Source organism: Lolium perenne, chromosome 4 (genome assembly GCF_019359855.2).
Source record: "Lolium perenne isolate Kyuss_39 chromosome 4, Kyuss_2.0, whole genome shotgun sequence".
NCBI lineage: Eukaryota > Viridiplantae > Streptophyta > Magnoliopsida > Poales > Poaceae > Lolium > Lolium perenne.
Window position 1 is genome coordinate 5201853 of NC_067247.2, and position 17044 is coordinate 5218896.

At 48.2% G+C, this 17044-nt stretch overlaps 3 protein-coding genes across 3 annotated transcripts; all 3 read right to left on the bottom strand.

The window, feature by feature from the left end:
* Positions 1-8: 8 nt before the first annotated feature.
* Positions 9-1692, bottom strand: LOC127349398 (ribosome-binding factor PSRP1, chloroplastic). The gene is made up of 4 exons (XM_051375137.2): positions 1359-1692; positions 859-1272; positions 475-583; positions 9-351 (listed from the first exon to the last, which is right to left on the bottom strand). Exons 1-4 carry the CDS (start codon positions 1602-1604, stop codon positions 224-226), a joined length of 897 nt encoding a protein of 298 aa, XP_051231097.1. The 5' UTR covers positions 1605-1692; the 3' UTR covers positions 9-223.
* A 325-nt stretch (positions 1693-2017) lies between these two features.
* Positions 2018-8995, bottom strand: LOC127349396 (sucrose nonfermenting 4-like protein). The gene is made up of 13 exons (XM_051375136.2): positions 8393-8995; positions 7615-7702; positions 7123-7299; positions 6549-6683; positions 6408-6467; positions 5461-5550; positions 4598-4729; positions 3999-4143; positions 3725-3898; positions 3466-3529; positions 3288-3357; positions 2771-2888; positions 2018-2676 (listed from the first exon to the last, which is right to left on the bottom strand). The coding sequence occupies exons 1-13, from the start codon at positions 8530-8532 to the stop codon at positions 2585-2587; spliced, it is 1485 nt and encodes a 494-aa protein (XP_051231096.1). The 5' UTR covers positions 8533-8995; the 3' UTR covers positions 2018-2584.
* Positions 8996-13785: 4790 nt separating this feature from the next.
* On the bottom strand, positions 13786-14886 carry LOC127348018 (uncharacterized). Its single transcript, XM_051374136.2, has 3 exons — positions 14476-14886; positions 14171-14384; positions 13786-14056 (listed from the first exon to the last, which is right to left on the bottom strand). The coding sequence occupies exons 1-3, from the start codon at positions 14650-14652 to the stop codon at positions 13836-13838; spliced, it is 612 nt and encodes a 203-aa protein (XP_051230096.1). The 5' UTR covers positions 14653-14886; the 3' UTR covers positions 13786-13835.
* Between the last annotated feature and the right edge of the window lie 2158 nt (positions 14887-17044).

The following is a 17044-nucleotide window of genomic DNA, read 5'->3' on the forward strand; positions in this document are numbered from 1 at the left end:
GATTGATGTAACTAATAATAGTGGATTAGCAAGTGGTGTGGGATCATAACAGAAATGTTTAAACTTGCACAGCACAAGGTCTCGGTTTCACTTGGACATGTTGTCTAATGAAATATCAGCAGCCGACAGACATCCATCCATCCATCCATATCCATCCATCAGAAAGTAAAACAGACGAACTACAAAGCTACAGCTAGTGACTTAGCGAGGCGAAACGGTCAAGTCAGCCGGCGATGGATTGCTCCTTGCCGTTGGCCTTGGCGACCGTCTCCTTGTCGACGTGGCCGTCCTGCTTGGGGATGATGAGCCCAAACCCTCCCTCCTTCCTCTTGTACAGGATGTTCACCTCCCCTGCAGTTCGAACAGCTCGGTTAACTTGAGTTGAGTTGAAGGTCGCAACCAATCAGTTGTGCACACAAGAAGTGTTCCATAGACCATAGAGGAGAGCAAATGCAAGGCTGTGAAAGTAGGCACCTGTCTGCTCATTCCTAAAGGCGTAGAAATCGTGGTCGACGTTCTCAAGCTGCTCCAGCGCCTCGTCCACCGTCAGCGGCGCCATCTCGAACACCTTGGTGCGCACCACCTGCACGCAACCAAGCAATGACACCCCATCAGCCTCGCATCCATCGGCCGATCAATCTCGCCAGACATGCAGCAACTTGATTCTTTGTAAAAACTGGATGTAAAATGCGTGCAATTGACAGTTGTGACAATGCGAGCAATACGATACTCTGCAAGAAGTGAATGTTAAAAGATTGTTGCGCAACAACAAACATGCTGAGCAAAATGTGCAGCATAGTTAGCTGTGGTAACCTGTAACAATCCATTCCTGGGAAGAGGAGGAGATGGGTGGGGTACCTTGGTGAGCACGGTCTCCTCGTCCTCGGCGCCGATGACCTCCACCAGCTCATCATCATCCACCTCGACATCAGAGTCGGAGGAGAAGGCTGCCGCATCAGCAGCCTGCCACTCCTTGGTGCCTTTGAGGTGCCTGACGTCCGTCTCCTTCTCCTTGATCTTCCTGAGCTTGCGCTTGATGATCCCGGCGGCGACGTCGATGCTGGCGTAGCTGGACTCCTCCTCCTCCTCCGCCCTGACGACGCCGTGGCGCCGGGTGAAGAGCGTGATCTCGCAGCGGGACGCCTTGGGGCCGCGGCCCAGGTCGCCGCCGCGGGCCGAGAGGCGCACGTCCACCTCGCGCACCAGGTGGCTGTGCTTCGCCACCGCGCGGCCCACCTTGTCCTCGATGTGCTCCTTGAGCTTCTCCGTCAGCTGCGCGCGGCAGCGAGGGGCGTATGGGGGTGAATTCCATGTCGCGTTTGCATAGTGCGAGGTGGTGGGGAAGGGAAAGATCTTACCTTGACGTTGCGGCCCTGCATGATGAGGCGCGCCGAGGAGAGGGGCCCGTCCCAGGCGGCGCGCACGGGCACGGCGGCGGCGGAGGCGGCGGCGCCGGCCACATGGCGCGGGGCTACGGCGAGCGCGCGGCCGAGGAAGCCCGAACGGAGGTGGCAGGTCCTGGGAGTGGCGTGGTGGGTGTGCGGGGCGAGGACGGAGGAGGAGGTCGATGGCCAGGCCGTGGACGCCGTCGCCGCCATGCTCATCTCAACACACTCGAACTTGCTTCAGCTAGAAGAGAAGGCAATGCTGGGGAAGAAGATGGATTGGATTGGATGGGCGGATTCCTCTGAATCTTTGTAGAGCGGGCAGGGAAGAGTAAGCTGTGCTGTAGTGGGAGTGGGATTTTTCAGGGCGGTGATGTGGATTGGTCCTATCCACTCTAGATTTTTCACCGGAACAGCCACAAGGGACCAAGCCACGCCGTGGCATGTGGACGTGGGGACACGCACGCACACAGGTTCACGCCGTCGCGTACAACGGCGGCTCCACCTCCATTTGCTTGGATTTTCTTACTGACAATGACAAGCTGTCCCAAGATATTAGCTCCACCTAGCCACAATGCAAATTGCAAACTTTGCTCATCGAGGACAGCGAATGTACAATGACGATAATGATCTACAATGAGAAAACGAAATGAGTTCAAACATAAAATGATGTTTACAATTGTACATCCCCCCAGGTGGAGGATTGCTATCAACATTCGATTTTTCTTGTTTCCAGACCGGTTCCAAGAAAACAGCAGCAAAGCCTCCAACCATGGTTGCATCATTGCCCACCGAAAGATTTTACGTTGAGCAAAAACAACACATGGTGTACTGGTGCACTGGAACTCAGACAGTCATTCACCCTCTGGAACACTCCCCCCAATTCTCTTTGATGCTAACGGGTCTCTAGCACTAGACACAGAATGGACCAAGACAGAACCAACTAAGCTCCTTGGAGACTAGTCTCGCCAAGCAGCCAAAACAATCCAATAAGATAAGAAGAAGAAAAAGTCACCAGATATTTCGGTACCAGCGGTGAGGGGCACAAGCAAGAAAAGAAAAACTTTACAGACCCTGAACGGCCATTATCGGCAACAGCCAGCCACAGGTCTCAACTGTTGCCTCCACAATCTGTTTGTGCTACTCTTGTTAACTCTGGCAGCTGTTGCACCCCAACAAAACAAAGACGATGCCTTCTGCTAGCTTAGCAAGAACTTGAATATATCGCTCAGCGATACTATGCCTTCCACACGCTTGCTTCCAGCTTCCACGATGAACACGCGGCGCACCCCTGGTAAACAATATACAAGAGTTCAATTAATGGATTAATCGAACTATTCGTATTCATGCAGTCACGACTGAATGAACACACACACACAACTTACCAGGATTAGCCAGTCTCTCCATAACCTTCAGCAGAGAATCAGATCGGAGACACATCTGGCATCTTTGCCCGTTGAAAAGTCCGAAAGGTGAATTCGCATCTTGGCCAAGCTGCAAAGCCTGACAACAGAAAAATAAATGTTGATACTATTCAGTTAAGCTTCAGCAGCAGTTATGAATTTCGCAAACACTGATCTGATAGGTGGTATCAAACTATCGACTGACACTTGGACAAATGAGTACCTAACTATCTATACATAGGTGAAAAAAAAAATTCAACCACATGTAGATTTTCTCCCTGCCTGAATATCAGTTACATTTCAGGCCAGATGCAGCAAACGGCGGGATAAACATACTTCCAAAATAGCTGTGGTATGCCAATTCATTCCCAAAATACCAACTCGTAAGGGAACATGTTTACCATACCAAACATCCTGATGGTTGGATAACTAAACCATGGCATAAGTTTCAGTCTAAAACCTAATTAAGATAGGCATTACTAGACTTTTACTAGCATACCTGCTGAACGGTCATCTCATCTAGGCGAATATGTGTGTAGACCTTGTCTTTCGCCAGAGCTGTGATATCACTACACAATGGATGAAACAGAATAAACAAGTCATCAGCAAAAGTGGAACATAGCAAAATAACTCTACCAAAAGAGCAGTGTGTCTTCTTGTGTCGAAATGGTGTATACCTTCTGGAATATGTGTCGATCAGCGAGTCATTCTCATCCACAATTGGTATTGAGCTAACTCCAGCTGCATATACAATTAGAGTATAGAATGTAAGTGATCAGTTTCGAAGAATTGCAGAGCCAATAGTTTCACATTATACGGAATATCAGTGGAATTGTGTTGAATAACACAGGGCCTGCTTTCGAATTTATAAATTCAGGCAAGAGCACCTTTATTTGGTAATGCCTTTGGTTGCAACAAAGAGAAGAGAGAACATACCTTGAACCAATAAGGTAAGGGCAGAGCTAAGTGATGAATTATGTCGCAACTTAGCCAATGGATGACCATTTGGTTCACCTATTCTCGGAATCCATGTACCCAGCGGAATTGTGCATACTGGTTGGTTTAGAATAGGCAAACTACCAGTAGAGTTTTTAAAATATCTACAGATACCTGAAAAATAATATTCTGCTAAGCTATCTTGCGATAAGCTGCTCATAGCACATAAAATACAAGTCCGGTCTGTCATAAAGATGCAGAGGGGAATACTTACATTTCAAAATTCCAGAAAGAGATGCAAGATGCAACAGCTGCGGAAATGATCCGTCTGATGTAGATGAATAGATAATTGGAACTGTAGAAACACCAGTTTGGAGTATTTTCATGGCAATATCCCTCAGGGATTCATAAGGGGTGGCCTAGAAATCAGGTCAACTCATGTTAGTGCATTGCCACATAAAATTGCAAGGAAAATAAATACTAAGAACTTGGGGTTGAATAAGAAAAACTGAAGCAAACATTAACATTCAAAACTTAAGTAATGGAAACAAATTCCGTACCAACCAGCTGATTAGTAAAGAGGTCACAACGCTCACGAGGTCAGTTCTATACAAAAGTGCAATGTGTGCTAAACATGGGCGATGAAAAGGGTTCTTCCACTACTGCTGTCTACGACTTGTCAAATAAAATAAAATAAAATAAAAGGAAAAGGAATGATTTCATCTAGACACTAGGCAAGCAAGGTTCTCAATTTCATGAAAGCAAGCATAATTGGTCAACTCGAGATCAAACATCAGTCCCATTAAGTCTGCAAAGCCAAATTGCACGGAAATTTGAAATCCAGTTCTCAACCAGAAATAGGTAGCAACTTACCTGCACTAGATGCTGATTTGATCTCCATTGTCCATCATTTCTTCCATAAGTTTGCCTCTTAGCCTCTTTCCACGCAGATATAGTGTGTGTTTCAAGCTGTTCCTCTGTGAGGTTTGAGCCATGTGTCTCCAGCTGCAACAAAAATAAGATATTACAATTCAACAAAAATACCTGATACAGACAAGGATTTATCATGTAAAACATAACGAGATGAGTGCATTTTCATTGCCTGCGCAGGGGGGTTCCACTTGCTCAAAAAAATTGTGTAAAAACTTGTTATAAACTGTCACCAACAAACACGGATTACCCTGACCAGGAGAACTGGGATATACTACCAGTGGACAAGGATCACCTAACTTGTTAGTCGTAGACATTAGCAGTTCCTAGAACGACTAGTAACTAAAAGGGCACATAAAAATTGACCTTTCACAGCTTAAAGAATCCAAAAGTGTAATCCAGTACCTGCCCTAAAAAGCATAAATGATTCAACAGTACTACAATAAAATAGTTATACACGGATTTACGCCACACTGAGGGTGGCCAGTAAGCGGTTACAGCAAGTAACTGCCACCCCCCTCCCCCAGGTCAAACAAGCAAGACGATATAACACTTGAATAATTCAGTTCAAAACAAGTGAGTCTATATTCCCGATGCTTCTAAATTGTCAGTGGAAAAATGTATGAAATAAATAGTTAGGCATCGCCCGCAACGATAAATTTTAGTGAAAAACACATCCAGGACTATTTGCCTCTCCTACAGGGTACAAGAATGACACATAACACAAGCGAACTGCCAACACAGTTGAATTATAATGACAACACTTAAGAGTCTAAGAACAAAGAGCAAGTGTTGAAATAGATTACCTCTCTCAATATAAGTATAAAATCAAGTGGGCTCAGAAGCCCAACAAACTGACCCCTGTATGTGTCCCACAGAGGAGCCACAGGAATACCCTGCAAAGTGCGCTACTTAATGTATGTTCTCACAAACTGATGATGACTTCAATATATCATAAAACCAACAACGGGTTATCAAGGTGCCAGAAATGCTGGATCGCAATAAAGACAAATAACTGATGTATCTGAACTTATGGAGCAGGACACATCTATTCCATCCTGAAATAACTGAGTCAGATTTGCCTAGATTTGCATGTATCTAGACGCGTTTTAGTGTATAGATACATGCAAATCTAGACAAATCCGATTCATTTATTTCCGGACAGAGGAAGTACCCATAAACTAGTGTACAGAGCTTGAAAAGATGTAAAAAGCTAATATCTATTAACTGGGAGCAGCTGGTGGAATAAGGCAAATTAGAAACCGTGTACAGTATTAAATTGTAAACTTATATTAGTTGTATTTTAACAAACGAACTAGTAATGTTCAGTTTCCAATATCAAGTAAACCGATGGGTCAGCATTTACTAAAATGTATGCCATTGTTCTCACTTCTCCCAAATCTACAGCGCAGTGCAACTATGGACAGTTAAGCATCATCTGTTTATGTGTGTTAAATTACAAGATACAGCCACAGATGCTCCCTCTGGTCGGACTTAATCGACATGGAGGGAGGCCCATGCATGCATGTTGCTAGGTGGTAGGCGTGTCAATTTATTCCGACCAGAGGTAGTACTTGCTAAGAACAGTATCAGCAAGAATAACTGAAATAAATTGTGATTTATGTTTTGCATCTAATTTGTGCCAATACAGGAAGGTGGTGTAAAGCAACAGGCTGACGAGCAATTTCGAATGTCTCCCGAATACTAACGATACAGCTCCAGAAGGGGGGAAAACTAAGGTAAGATTTAATACCTGTTCATGGAGAATGTGGAAAGATTGCTTCACGGGTAAATTAATGTCCAGAGCAATGACCTGAATTGAAAAAAGGATAATGTTATATAAATAAAGCTTTTCATTAACAACACTCATATAAGAGCAGCTGGTTTTCCATACCTTTCCGGAATCAGGTAGTAGATCATAGCCAGTATGCGCGTTCAGATACTCAGCAACACGACACCTAGAGATCTGTATAGCAGCCTCTGAAATTCTTGGAGAACCATCCTGAAGGGCACCATCTGACACTGAAACCTGTGATGAAGACAAGGAAGACCAGTGTCACAAATTTCATCCCTGCTCAATAACTCAATTTTCTAACCTTCTAGTAGGAACTTATAAAATAACAAAACAGAGAACTAACTTGTAACCACCATTCAACGGGCACATGAAGTGCAGGTAACAAGATATGATTGAGCATGCATGCTTTAGTATAAATTATCCAAGGGAACAAAGAACATATGATGTATGCCCCTTGTGCAGACACAGAGGTGGGTAACCACTCCACCCTCCTCTCCCACAGAAAGGCATTTTCAAGACATCACAACACTCAGATGGTTATACATTTATATGTGCTTAAGATCATGTCCCCATGCTATTTATATTAAGCTAACAAGAATGGTTACCAAAAGAACAGGGTCTACCACATAATGTGTTTGTTCACTCAAAACTCTGCAAGATAAGTGAAACTTACATTTCGCTGAAAATTTTCACTGTCCACATCCATGCTCCCAGGTGTACTGGGGCTCACTACGTTATTTATGTGGTCGAATCCCCTTGTCAAGTATAAAGTGTTTACTACTCCATACTCTCCTGTTGTAGTAGTTTGCCCCTCATCATGCTTCCACTCTCCGTCCACACAGAACTTGTACTGCAGATCAATAACCAAGCAAGGAGGTCCTTACGTTAGCATTTACATTGCATATATGTCATGCCTGGTTAATTAGATGTGATGAAAGAAAAAACATAGTTACATATACATGCAAATGCAAATGCAGCAATATGCAATCACGTGGAAGACAATGAAAGACAAGCAGGTAACATTCAAGCATTATTATGCTGGACAGAAACGCTAAATAGTAACCCAAGGAAGCGGAATAGAAATATTAATACATGAAATAAATCTAAACATATACCAACGAAAAGCACGCAACAACTGTCGGTCGCACGGGATAAAGAAGGGCACCTGATAAATCCCTGGAGGTAATTGGAAGACAGCTTGAAATACAGTGGGGCAACCTTCGACAGGAGACATCGGCGCATGCTCTGACCACCTAGGACAAAAAATTGCAATAAGGTTGGTGCATAATAAAACATTAGCCTGGGTTTTAAAGAGCCAGCGATCGACAGAAAAAATAGAAGCCCAAATCCCGTTTTATGTTGCTTTCCTGAACAGGGAACATTTACAATTTTGTATCTATTTGGAAATTTCCTTTGTTTCCGTGTGCCAGCACGAGGACAGTACTCGAACTTTGGTTTGCCAGGCACACTCAACTACGGGCGGGAACATGCCCCGCCGTATTTACTCATGCACGAACCGACAAAACAGCATCGCCGGGTAAGCCCAACGGTCTGCATGGAACCCTGATAAACCACAATACAAAAATACATCCTAGAGACCGAGGGCGGGGAGATAATCTATATTCATCATTGATTACGGTCAACACAGAAGATAGGACTTAGGTCATCAAGTTTGTATCTACACAGGGCGCGGTCATAGATAAATTAAGTGAGCAAATATGTAAGTAGTGCAGTATATTTCCCATTGGAAATGAAACTATAGAGCGTTGCACACACAACACACGGTAGAAGTAAAAATACAGTTGAAACGGTTACGGGCAGTGAGGAATCCAATATTCCTAGCGCATAATAATGGCAGAGTAAATACAAGGAGGTCAACGAGATGGCAGTGAGTAATCACAGGGGATATGATAGGGCGGGGAGGTGGGGGATAAGTAGCGAACCTGGTGAAGTTGCCTGTGACGAAGACACTCTTGCCGCCATGAGGCCACATGAAGCGGGCGGGGAGGGTGAGGCCGCCGGCGCTGACGCCGACGCCGCCAGCGGAGGCGTTGTGGGCGGAATCCGCGCCGTGGGAAAACATCTAGCCCGTCGCACCACGCGGGCGACGGAGGGGAGGGCGAGCGTGAGGAGGAAGAGGCGAGCGGAGACGAGGAGATCGGGGAGGCGTCCCCCGAGCAAACCCTAGAACGGGGTCGCTGCTGCTGGTGGCGGTGGTGGTGGCTCTGCTACCAGGGGAGATGGGGGAGGAGGAGGACGGGGGGTGGCGCAGCCGCGACGGGATCCCTCTAGGTCGGCGCGCGCGCAGGCGCGAGAGAGAGGGCTCCCACCGGCGTGAGCGGAGATCAGCCGCGCGGCAGCTCGCGTCGTACCGGCATCCCTGGTTCAGTCCGTGGGTGCGAGATCGAGGCGGCGGGAATGGCGGGGCGGAGGGCGGCGCGGGCGGGCGGCGGAGTGAGGGGATCCGGAGATGCGAATGCGGTGAGGATGGGGACGGAGGGAGACGGAGACGGGAGGAAGAGGAAGAGGAAGAGGAAAGGTGCGGGCCGAGAGGGTTGAAAAGGAGACCTAGCTAGCCAGCCCCGGATCTTCTGCGCCCGCCTACCACCCAAGCACCAGCTCACCTTCCTTACCTTACCTTACCTTACCTTACATTCTTCCCCCCTCTCTCTTCTCCTCCTCGCCTTATCGACTCCGCAATTTCCTCTCAAGAATTTCTTTGTTTTTGGAAAGCTTTTCTCATAGAGATTTTTCCTCTTCTACTATCATCACAATGATAACGACCTACGATGCCCGGGAAAAATGGCTATGGCGGACGGGAGGTTCGAGGCGACGGTGGGTGTTCGGTTGTGCGGAGGGGCCGAGAGCCCGTGGGGGGATTTTATAGCCGGCGTGACGTGAGCGCCGAAAACAGGTGGCTCTTACGTCGGGAAACGTGTTTGATGGAGGCGCGTCTGTTTTCCCGCCTTGCGTTATGAAGATGGGGTGACACGCGAGGGGACGTGACGACGGAAGGTGACGACGGAGAGAAAGAGTGATGGAGATATGGATGGATAGTGCCAGGAATGACGTTCCTATGGCGCGGCGCCGAAGGGGGAGGGGAAGGTGCCAAGAAAGAGGTCTCGTCACCGGAATAGTAGATGTTGCTCCATAAATCACATGCATTAAATGTTCCACATTAATATTGAAGATTGTAGGCAATAGGGTTTTCCTTGAGTCATGAGTACTCTTCTTTCCTTTCGCCTTAAAAGATTGAACCATGATATAAAAAAATTCAATAAAAGAGTAGAGGAACAAGAGAATTTTCTATCAAAGACACCAAGATTTTTTTCTCTCGGAGGCAATAAGGCTTTTTTTCTCGAAAACGTCATAAATATGTGCATACAATCATCCATATGAACGAATACACATCCTACCCCTATAAGATCCTCCAAGAGACAAATTTTGATAATCTAACCTGGCGGGTCTTGACATTGACGAAGTCACCACAACCGTCTCACTATCAACGGGAATGTTGTCTCCCAATAAAAGAATATTTCACCTTTATGAGACACCAAAGCGTCAAGTTTGATCCCTGGTGTGTTGGGGGTGCACAGAGTTTTTAAAACCCCAAACTTGTTGTTTTGAAAATCTCATACGTTATTTGCTCCACGTTACCCTAAAACGATCATGGGTAATCGAGGTGTCACTAGAGTCTCAATTATCTCTTTCTCCTCCATTTCAAATGTGAGGTGGCGGCGTCAGAGTAAACAAAATGTTGCAACCAAACGATATTTGTTCCACGTCAATTACCCTAAGACGGTTATGGGTAGCCGAACCTTCATTAGAGCCTCAACTCCTCTACTTGCCCCTTCCGTCTGACAACAACACTGCAATGATGGAACTATATATTTTTTTGAAAAGGGGCATCGCCCAGCCTCTGCATCAATACAATGCACACGGCCTTTTCATTTATTGAACAATTCAGCAGAGTTTAGTAAAGTATAAGGTTTACGTCACGGATCAGAGAGGGTTGAGACAAGTATCAACCATCGAAAAATTGAAAAAAGACTTCAAACTAAGCATTCTTCAATCTACTAGTGTGCCGCCACCCGGTAGCCTGGAAATAGAAGTCCTGAGTAACCGTTAGCAGACGGTTGCATCCAGTAGCCAAAGTGTCCCGCTGATCCTCCGGGAGCAGAAAGGCCCATTGCTGAATCCAGTATGTTGCTCGTCGGATAACCTGCAAAAAATTAGTTCCCTTTTGTCTGTTAAAAATAATGTTATTCCGACTAGTCCAAATTGACCAACACGCAGCTGATAAGTAAAGGTGTAAGTTGTTATATGATCGAGCTATATAATTTCAAGTCGTTCATAACCGTGGACACGGCTTATCGATAAGATGTACACCCTGCAGGGGTTGCCAAATGTAACCATACGCATGCTCGACCCCACTTACTACAGGTGAAGTCTCATAACAAGACCGTTCCCAATGCAAGAGAAAGTTTAATGGGAGCCACCAAACTAAGCTACCCGTGACGAAGTTCGGCCGTACTCCGATACGGACTCAAAGGTTTGTGTCGGCGGCTAGGCGTGCAAACCACACGCTTCGCTAAACGTCCCGCAAGGTACAATACATAATATAAATACCCGAAGGCAATAGGAAGTAAACACACGAAGGCATGGCATGCATGGCATATGCAAATAAAACCAAGGTTGTGGCTCCCAATTAAACAGACTCAAGGAAAGGTAATGGGTGATGGAGGGTCCCGATAATCGTCCCCACGTATGGGTAGAGCGCGCAATCTCGGAACAGATAACAAGAACTCGGGTCCTAGGGGACACTAGCGAGTCAAAGTTCCGATGCTTTCGCAAAAGGGCTCACAGATGCCTCTGCTTACAATTTTAGTTGTTAACAATTAAGGTAAAGCATGTTTATCTCTAACAACTAATATATCATGTGATAACCTCCCAACAAGCCCAACAGATATATAGAGATAACAACAGCTCCTAAGCATGCGCTACGACTCGCAAGGCAGACTGGATAACCAAACAACATCTTTAGGAGGGTGGTGGAGGCAATATGGGAGGTAACAAGTGGATAGGACACGTGACAAGAACGCAACTCAAGGCTACCACAAGAGAGAAGGCAAAATAAAATAGGTGAGCGACTCCTGCAGAGACAGGAGTTTAGGAAATGCTTGCCTGTTAAAGCTTGTCGAGGAACATCCGGAGGACTCGTCGTATCTCACAGCACCACTTCGCGATCCTATCCGGGAAGAAGCAAATGCTGGAACACACAATGTATGCAAATCTTACTACTAAAAGAAGAACCGGCATGATCAAGAAGATATGCATGACATGGCAAGGATGATGTGATGCTCTTATCCAATTAAAGCGGAGTTGGAACCCCGGACAATCAAATAAGGTTGGAGTTGCACTTTCTACCGACAAAGTTAAGTGTTGGTTAGCATGACATATCATGGCAGGGTGCGCTACTTCAATATTAAATGGAACCGGGACATCCTCTATACAATATCCCACATATTCCATATGTTACTTATTAGGTGATAATGCAAACTAGCACGAAATTATATGATGCATGATGAAACAGCAAGCATGGATGGCATATTCATGTTCAACACATTTATCAAATTTCATATATAACACTTTTCATTTCGAGTTACCATTTAAAAGATATTAATTTTGCAAGTTTTAAACATTTCCTTCCATTTTTTCAAAAAAAACAGAGACGTTTCTCACCCAGGTGGAAGCTAGCATGGGCGGCTGACGTGCGGGCCAGGGAGGGCTGACACGGCAGATGCAGGATCACGGGTTGTTTCTTCGAAACTGCAGGGGGTTATGGGGAAAACTGTCAGCTGCAGGTACCGCGGGTTGAGGAACAAACATGAAGGGGTTTTTTCGCAAAAGCCCAGATCTAGATCTGGCAAACGTTTTCTCACCGGGGGGGAGGGTGTAGCCGCGGAGGATGACTGGTGGGGTTAGATTCCACGTGGGCTGCCAACGTGGCGAACCATGCGCGCACACACAGAAGGTGCTCGATGCGGTGACCACCGGCGTCGTCGTGAACGTGTGCGACGATGCATATGGTTCCAGGAGGTGTGGAGGCACGCGTTCAAAGCACCTCGAGGAGGCGGACCAGAAAGTGGCGGTGCGGGGCCCAGGGGTCGACGGAGAACCGCCGGCGTCGGGCATCTGCGGAAGAAGGGCGGCGGTCACCGCGGTGAAGAGGTCGAAACGGAAACTAGGGAGGATGCAACGATGTCTAGGGGGTGCACGAGCTCACCCTGAAGCTCGACGTGCGGTCGCTGGTGCCGGAGGAGGAAGGGCGGCGCCGGAGACGGAGAATTTGGCCGCCGGTGCTGATGGGGAACGAGGTCGGCGGCGGCGATTTAGGGCGCCCCTGCTCGATTGGAGGTACAGGGAGGTCGAGGACGTCGAGGCGCACCCGTCGGTGCCCTCAGAACGACGCGGGGTAGTCGGAGATGGCGGCAGCACGGTGAACCAGTGGCGGTGGAGCCTCCGTTGCTCACAGAGAAAGAAAGGGAGAGGGGAAGAAAGAGTGGCGACGCGAGGGGAGGAAGAGGAGAGGCTAGGGTTTTCCTGGATGGCACCGAAGGGAAATTATGGAGGGGGGAAAGTGAGGAGTGGGGCAGGGGTGGTTGTGCTGGTGGAGGACCACGGCATCATGCCATTTTCGTGCTAGCTTTTGAGGAAGACGCCAAGAGGGGAAGAAAAGAAGCGAAGGGGTAAGGGCTGGTGGTGGGCTGCTGGTAGGAAGATGGTGGGCCGCCGGGGTGAAAGGGAGTTGGGCCAGATGGAGTGATGGCCACCGGGGAAAGAGAAAGGAAAGGGGCCAGGAAGGGAGCTGGGCCTGGTTAGAGGTTAGGTTAGAGTTTTATTTCAAAGCTTTGTTTTCTCCTTTTTCTTTTCTGTTTTGTTCAAACCTTTTTAGTTAAAACTCTTTTTCAGTTTTGGATTTGAACCCGGGATGAGAGTGAGATTCAAATCTAGTTTTCAAAATATTTACCTTATTTGTAAACAAACAAAACACCTTTATATTCTAAAATTTATTTGTTGGAAAAGCTTAATTATAAAATAAGAAATATGAGAGGGAGAGAATAAGGTTTTATTTAAAGGAAAGACGAGGAAGGGTTTTATAAAATAATTTTATTTAATAAAAACATGGATGATATGATGCATATGTCATGATGATGCACAAAAGAAAAACACAAACAAATCTAATAGGGGTGCTACCCTGGGCCGTTACACAATTGCACAACTAGAGGGTAAAAAAGTGGAATTCTATTTATTATCTATAGATTGTTTGGTATAACTTTCAGCAGTAGATCTCAAGCGAAACTATACACATCACTCTTCAACATATTACAATCTATATCGAGGTACTGCTGCTCCTAGCATGAAAGGTGTATGTAGCATCTCGTTCTCGCTGAAGAACACTTTGGTGCGTCCATCCATTCCACACCTGTGGCGGAAGAATTCCTTTTCGTGCCCCTCCTTTCCGCACTCAAATTCGCTTGGATGCAAGATCTTGTATTCATCGGGACAAAATGCGCAGCTGGTACTGAAGTTGGAACACGGCTCCTCTGGAGAGAAAGAGGGAGGTAGAAACAGAATCAGCTTGCTTGGATTGGATCAATCAATCAATCAGCCGAGTTGCATAGATAGAGTAACATAAACCGCGTGGGCTACATACTTACCTAAGATGATGCATGTTTCGACGATCAGCCTGTCGGAGGATGGCTCGAACCGCATTTCCGCGAAGAAGCGTCGCGTCTCGACGGCATGGCCGTCGCTTGTTCGGCGAGCCAGGAAGTTGAGGTGGTACCAGAGATCTTTCCTGAAGCCAACGCAGGCTGCCTTGAGGTCCAACTCCGGTGTCAGGTAGCCATGACAGTGGAACTCGGGTGCGCCCTGTAATAGTGATGTATCCATATTAGTAATAAGCTCATGCGTCCGTAGATAGAATCAAGAAAATAAACTAAGAAGGAAACGGGATGTATACCGGATGGTTGGAGTTGTAGTGTTCGAGGGCCCAGTTGGCTAGATCACAGATGACGATGGCGTCGAACTTGCCCGGGATGCTGATAGCAGCTTGGCGATTCCAGAGTTCACGGAGGACATCATGTCCAGCTGCCGCCGTACAGAAAGTAGGAGCAGGGGAAGAGAACCAGGATCCCATCGCGCGTCTAGTCGACCGGTGCTAGGTACAGCGTCAATCGATCGATCGAGTCTCTGTATATATAGATAGATCTATAGGCCGGGTGACCAAGGGACCAAGGCGGAATCGGAATCGGAATCGGAATTCCTAATCCTAATCAAACACCGCCTCGGATCGTCCGCCTCCCCAACTCGGCCGACATGCCCCTGCAGCTACAGCACGAGGACAGCAGATTGCCTGTGACGTCCGTCCAGCCCGCACCCCCCATACCTAGTAGCCTGAGAGCATCTCCAGTCGCGTCCCCCGAAGCGTCCCCTAAAGGGATTTGGGGCGCGCCGGACAAAAAAAGCGTTCCAGCCGCGTCCCCCAAAGCCCATTTTTGTCCGGCGCGGCCCGATACGGTGTCCGGCGCCCCGAGCCCGTCCCCGTCCCATAGGGGACGGTTCGGGGACGCCGGACACAACGAAAAGCGAGGCGAACCGACGCGGGGCCGACCCGTCAGCGGCACACGGAAAATTCGTCTCACACTCCCGCCAAATCCCGCCGCTCCCGCCAAATCGCGCCTATACCACCACGCACAGGCCTCCCAAAACATATCCCGCCGCCGATTCATTTCTCCTATCCCGCCGATTTCTTTCTCCCTCCCGCCGTCCACCCGCCGCCGCTACCCTCTCTACATGGCGCCGCCGACAGCCCCCAAAAAGATGGCGAAGAAAGCGGCCAAGAAGCCGCCGGGCAATGGGTCGAAAGGGGCGACAGCGCCGTTCGCGAAGCCGCGGAAGGCGCCGGCTGCGAAGAAGAAGCCTGAAGGATGGACCGAAGATCAATGGCAGCAAGATTGCCTGCGCCGGAAGCTATCGACGGCGGAGCGGAAAGGACGGAGGGCGGCGGAGCTGGAGAAGAAGGCTCAGGCGGCGCACCAGCACCAGCACGTAATGGCCGGGTGTATCGCCGCCACCAACGCGAGCCCATGGAGTACGTCCATGCCGGTGTACGTTCCGGGAGTGATCTCTCCGTCGCAAGCCGCCTTCTACAACGACGGCACCTCCGCCACTCCCGGGTGCGTGACGCCTAACTTGTCGCCGCACTACCAGGATGCGCTGCCGCACGGCGGCTTCAACCCCAACAACCTCTACTCCCCGGCGTACGAGCAGCGCGAGCCAGGACCCGGTCCGGACGGCGACCCTTTCACCGGCCGCAGGGGTCCGCTCGAATACGACGGCGCCGGTGCTGAGGAGGACGACGGGGTTGAGGTGGAGGACGACGAGGAGGACGACGATGAGGACGAAGAGGGCGGCGAGGAAGAGGACGACGAGGGTGCCGGTGACGATGATCTCGTGGAGGTAGACGCGGACGGCGTGAGGACGAAGAAGAAGAAGAAGAAGGCGTCGGGCACACGAGGCCCGAAGTGGACGCCTCTGGAAGATCTTTGTCTGTGCGAGTCGTGGGCGACGGTGAGCCATGACTCCATCATCGGCGCCAACCAGAAAAGCGGGAAGTATTGGGCGAGGATCAAGGCCGAGTTCGATGAGCGCAAGCTCATCAACAGCGACTACCAGAAAGTGCCAATGAAGAGGAGCCAGAAGGCAATGTCGACGCGGTTTGGGGGACGGTTTGGGGGACGCGACTGGAGATGCTCTAAACTGGTTTATGAATCCGCCACTCCCGGGCCTGCGTCGACTCAGGATACGACGCCGTCGCCCAACTGATACGCGTACAGCACGCGTCCGTTGGGAACCCCAAGAGGAAGGTGTGATGCGTACAGCGGCAAGTTTTCCCTCAGTATGAAACCAAGGTTTATCGAACCAGTAGGAGCCAAGAAGCACGTTGAAGGTTGATGGCGGCGAGATGTAGTGCGGCGCAACACCAGGGATTCCGGCGCCAACGTGGAACCTCCACAACACAAACCAAGTACTTTGCCCCAACGAAACAGCGAGGTTGTCAATCTCACCGGCTTGCTGTAACAAAGGATTAGATGTATAGTGTGGATGATGATTGTTTGCAGAAAACAGTAGAACAATATTGCAGTAGATTGTATTTCAGTATAGAGAATTGGACCGGGGTCCACAGTTCACTAGAGGTGTCTCTCCCATAAGATAAACAGCATGTTGGGTGAACAAATTACAGTTGGGCAATTGACAAATAAAGAGGGCATGACCATGCACATACATATTATGATGAGTATTGTGAGATTTAATTGGGCATTACGACAAAGTACATAGACCGCTATCCAGCATGCATCTATGCCTAAAAAGTCCACCTTCAGGTTATCATCCGAACCCCTCCAGTATTAAGTTGCTAACAACAGACAATTGCATTAAGTATTGCGCGTAATGTAATCAGTAACTACATCCTCGAACATAGCACCAATGTTTTATCCCTAGTGGCAACAGCACATCCATAATCTTAGAGA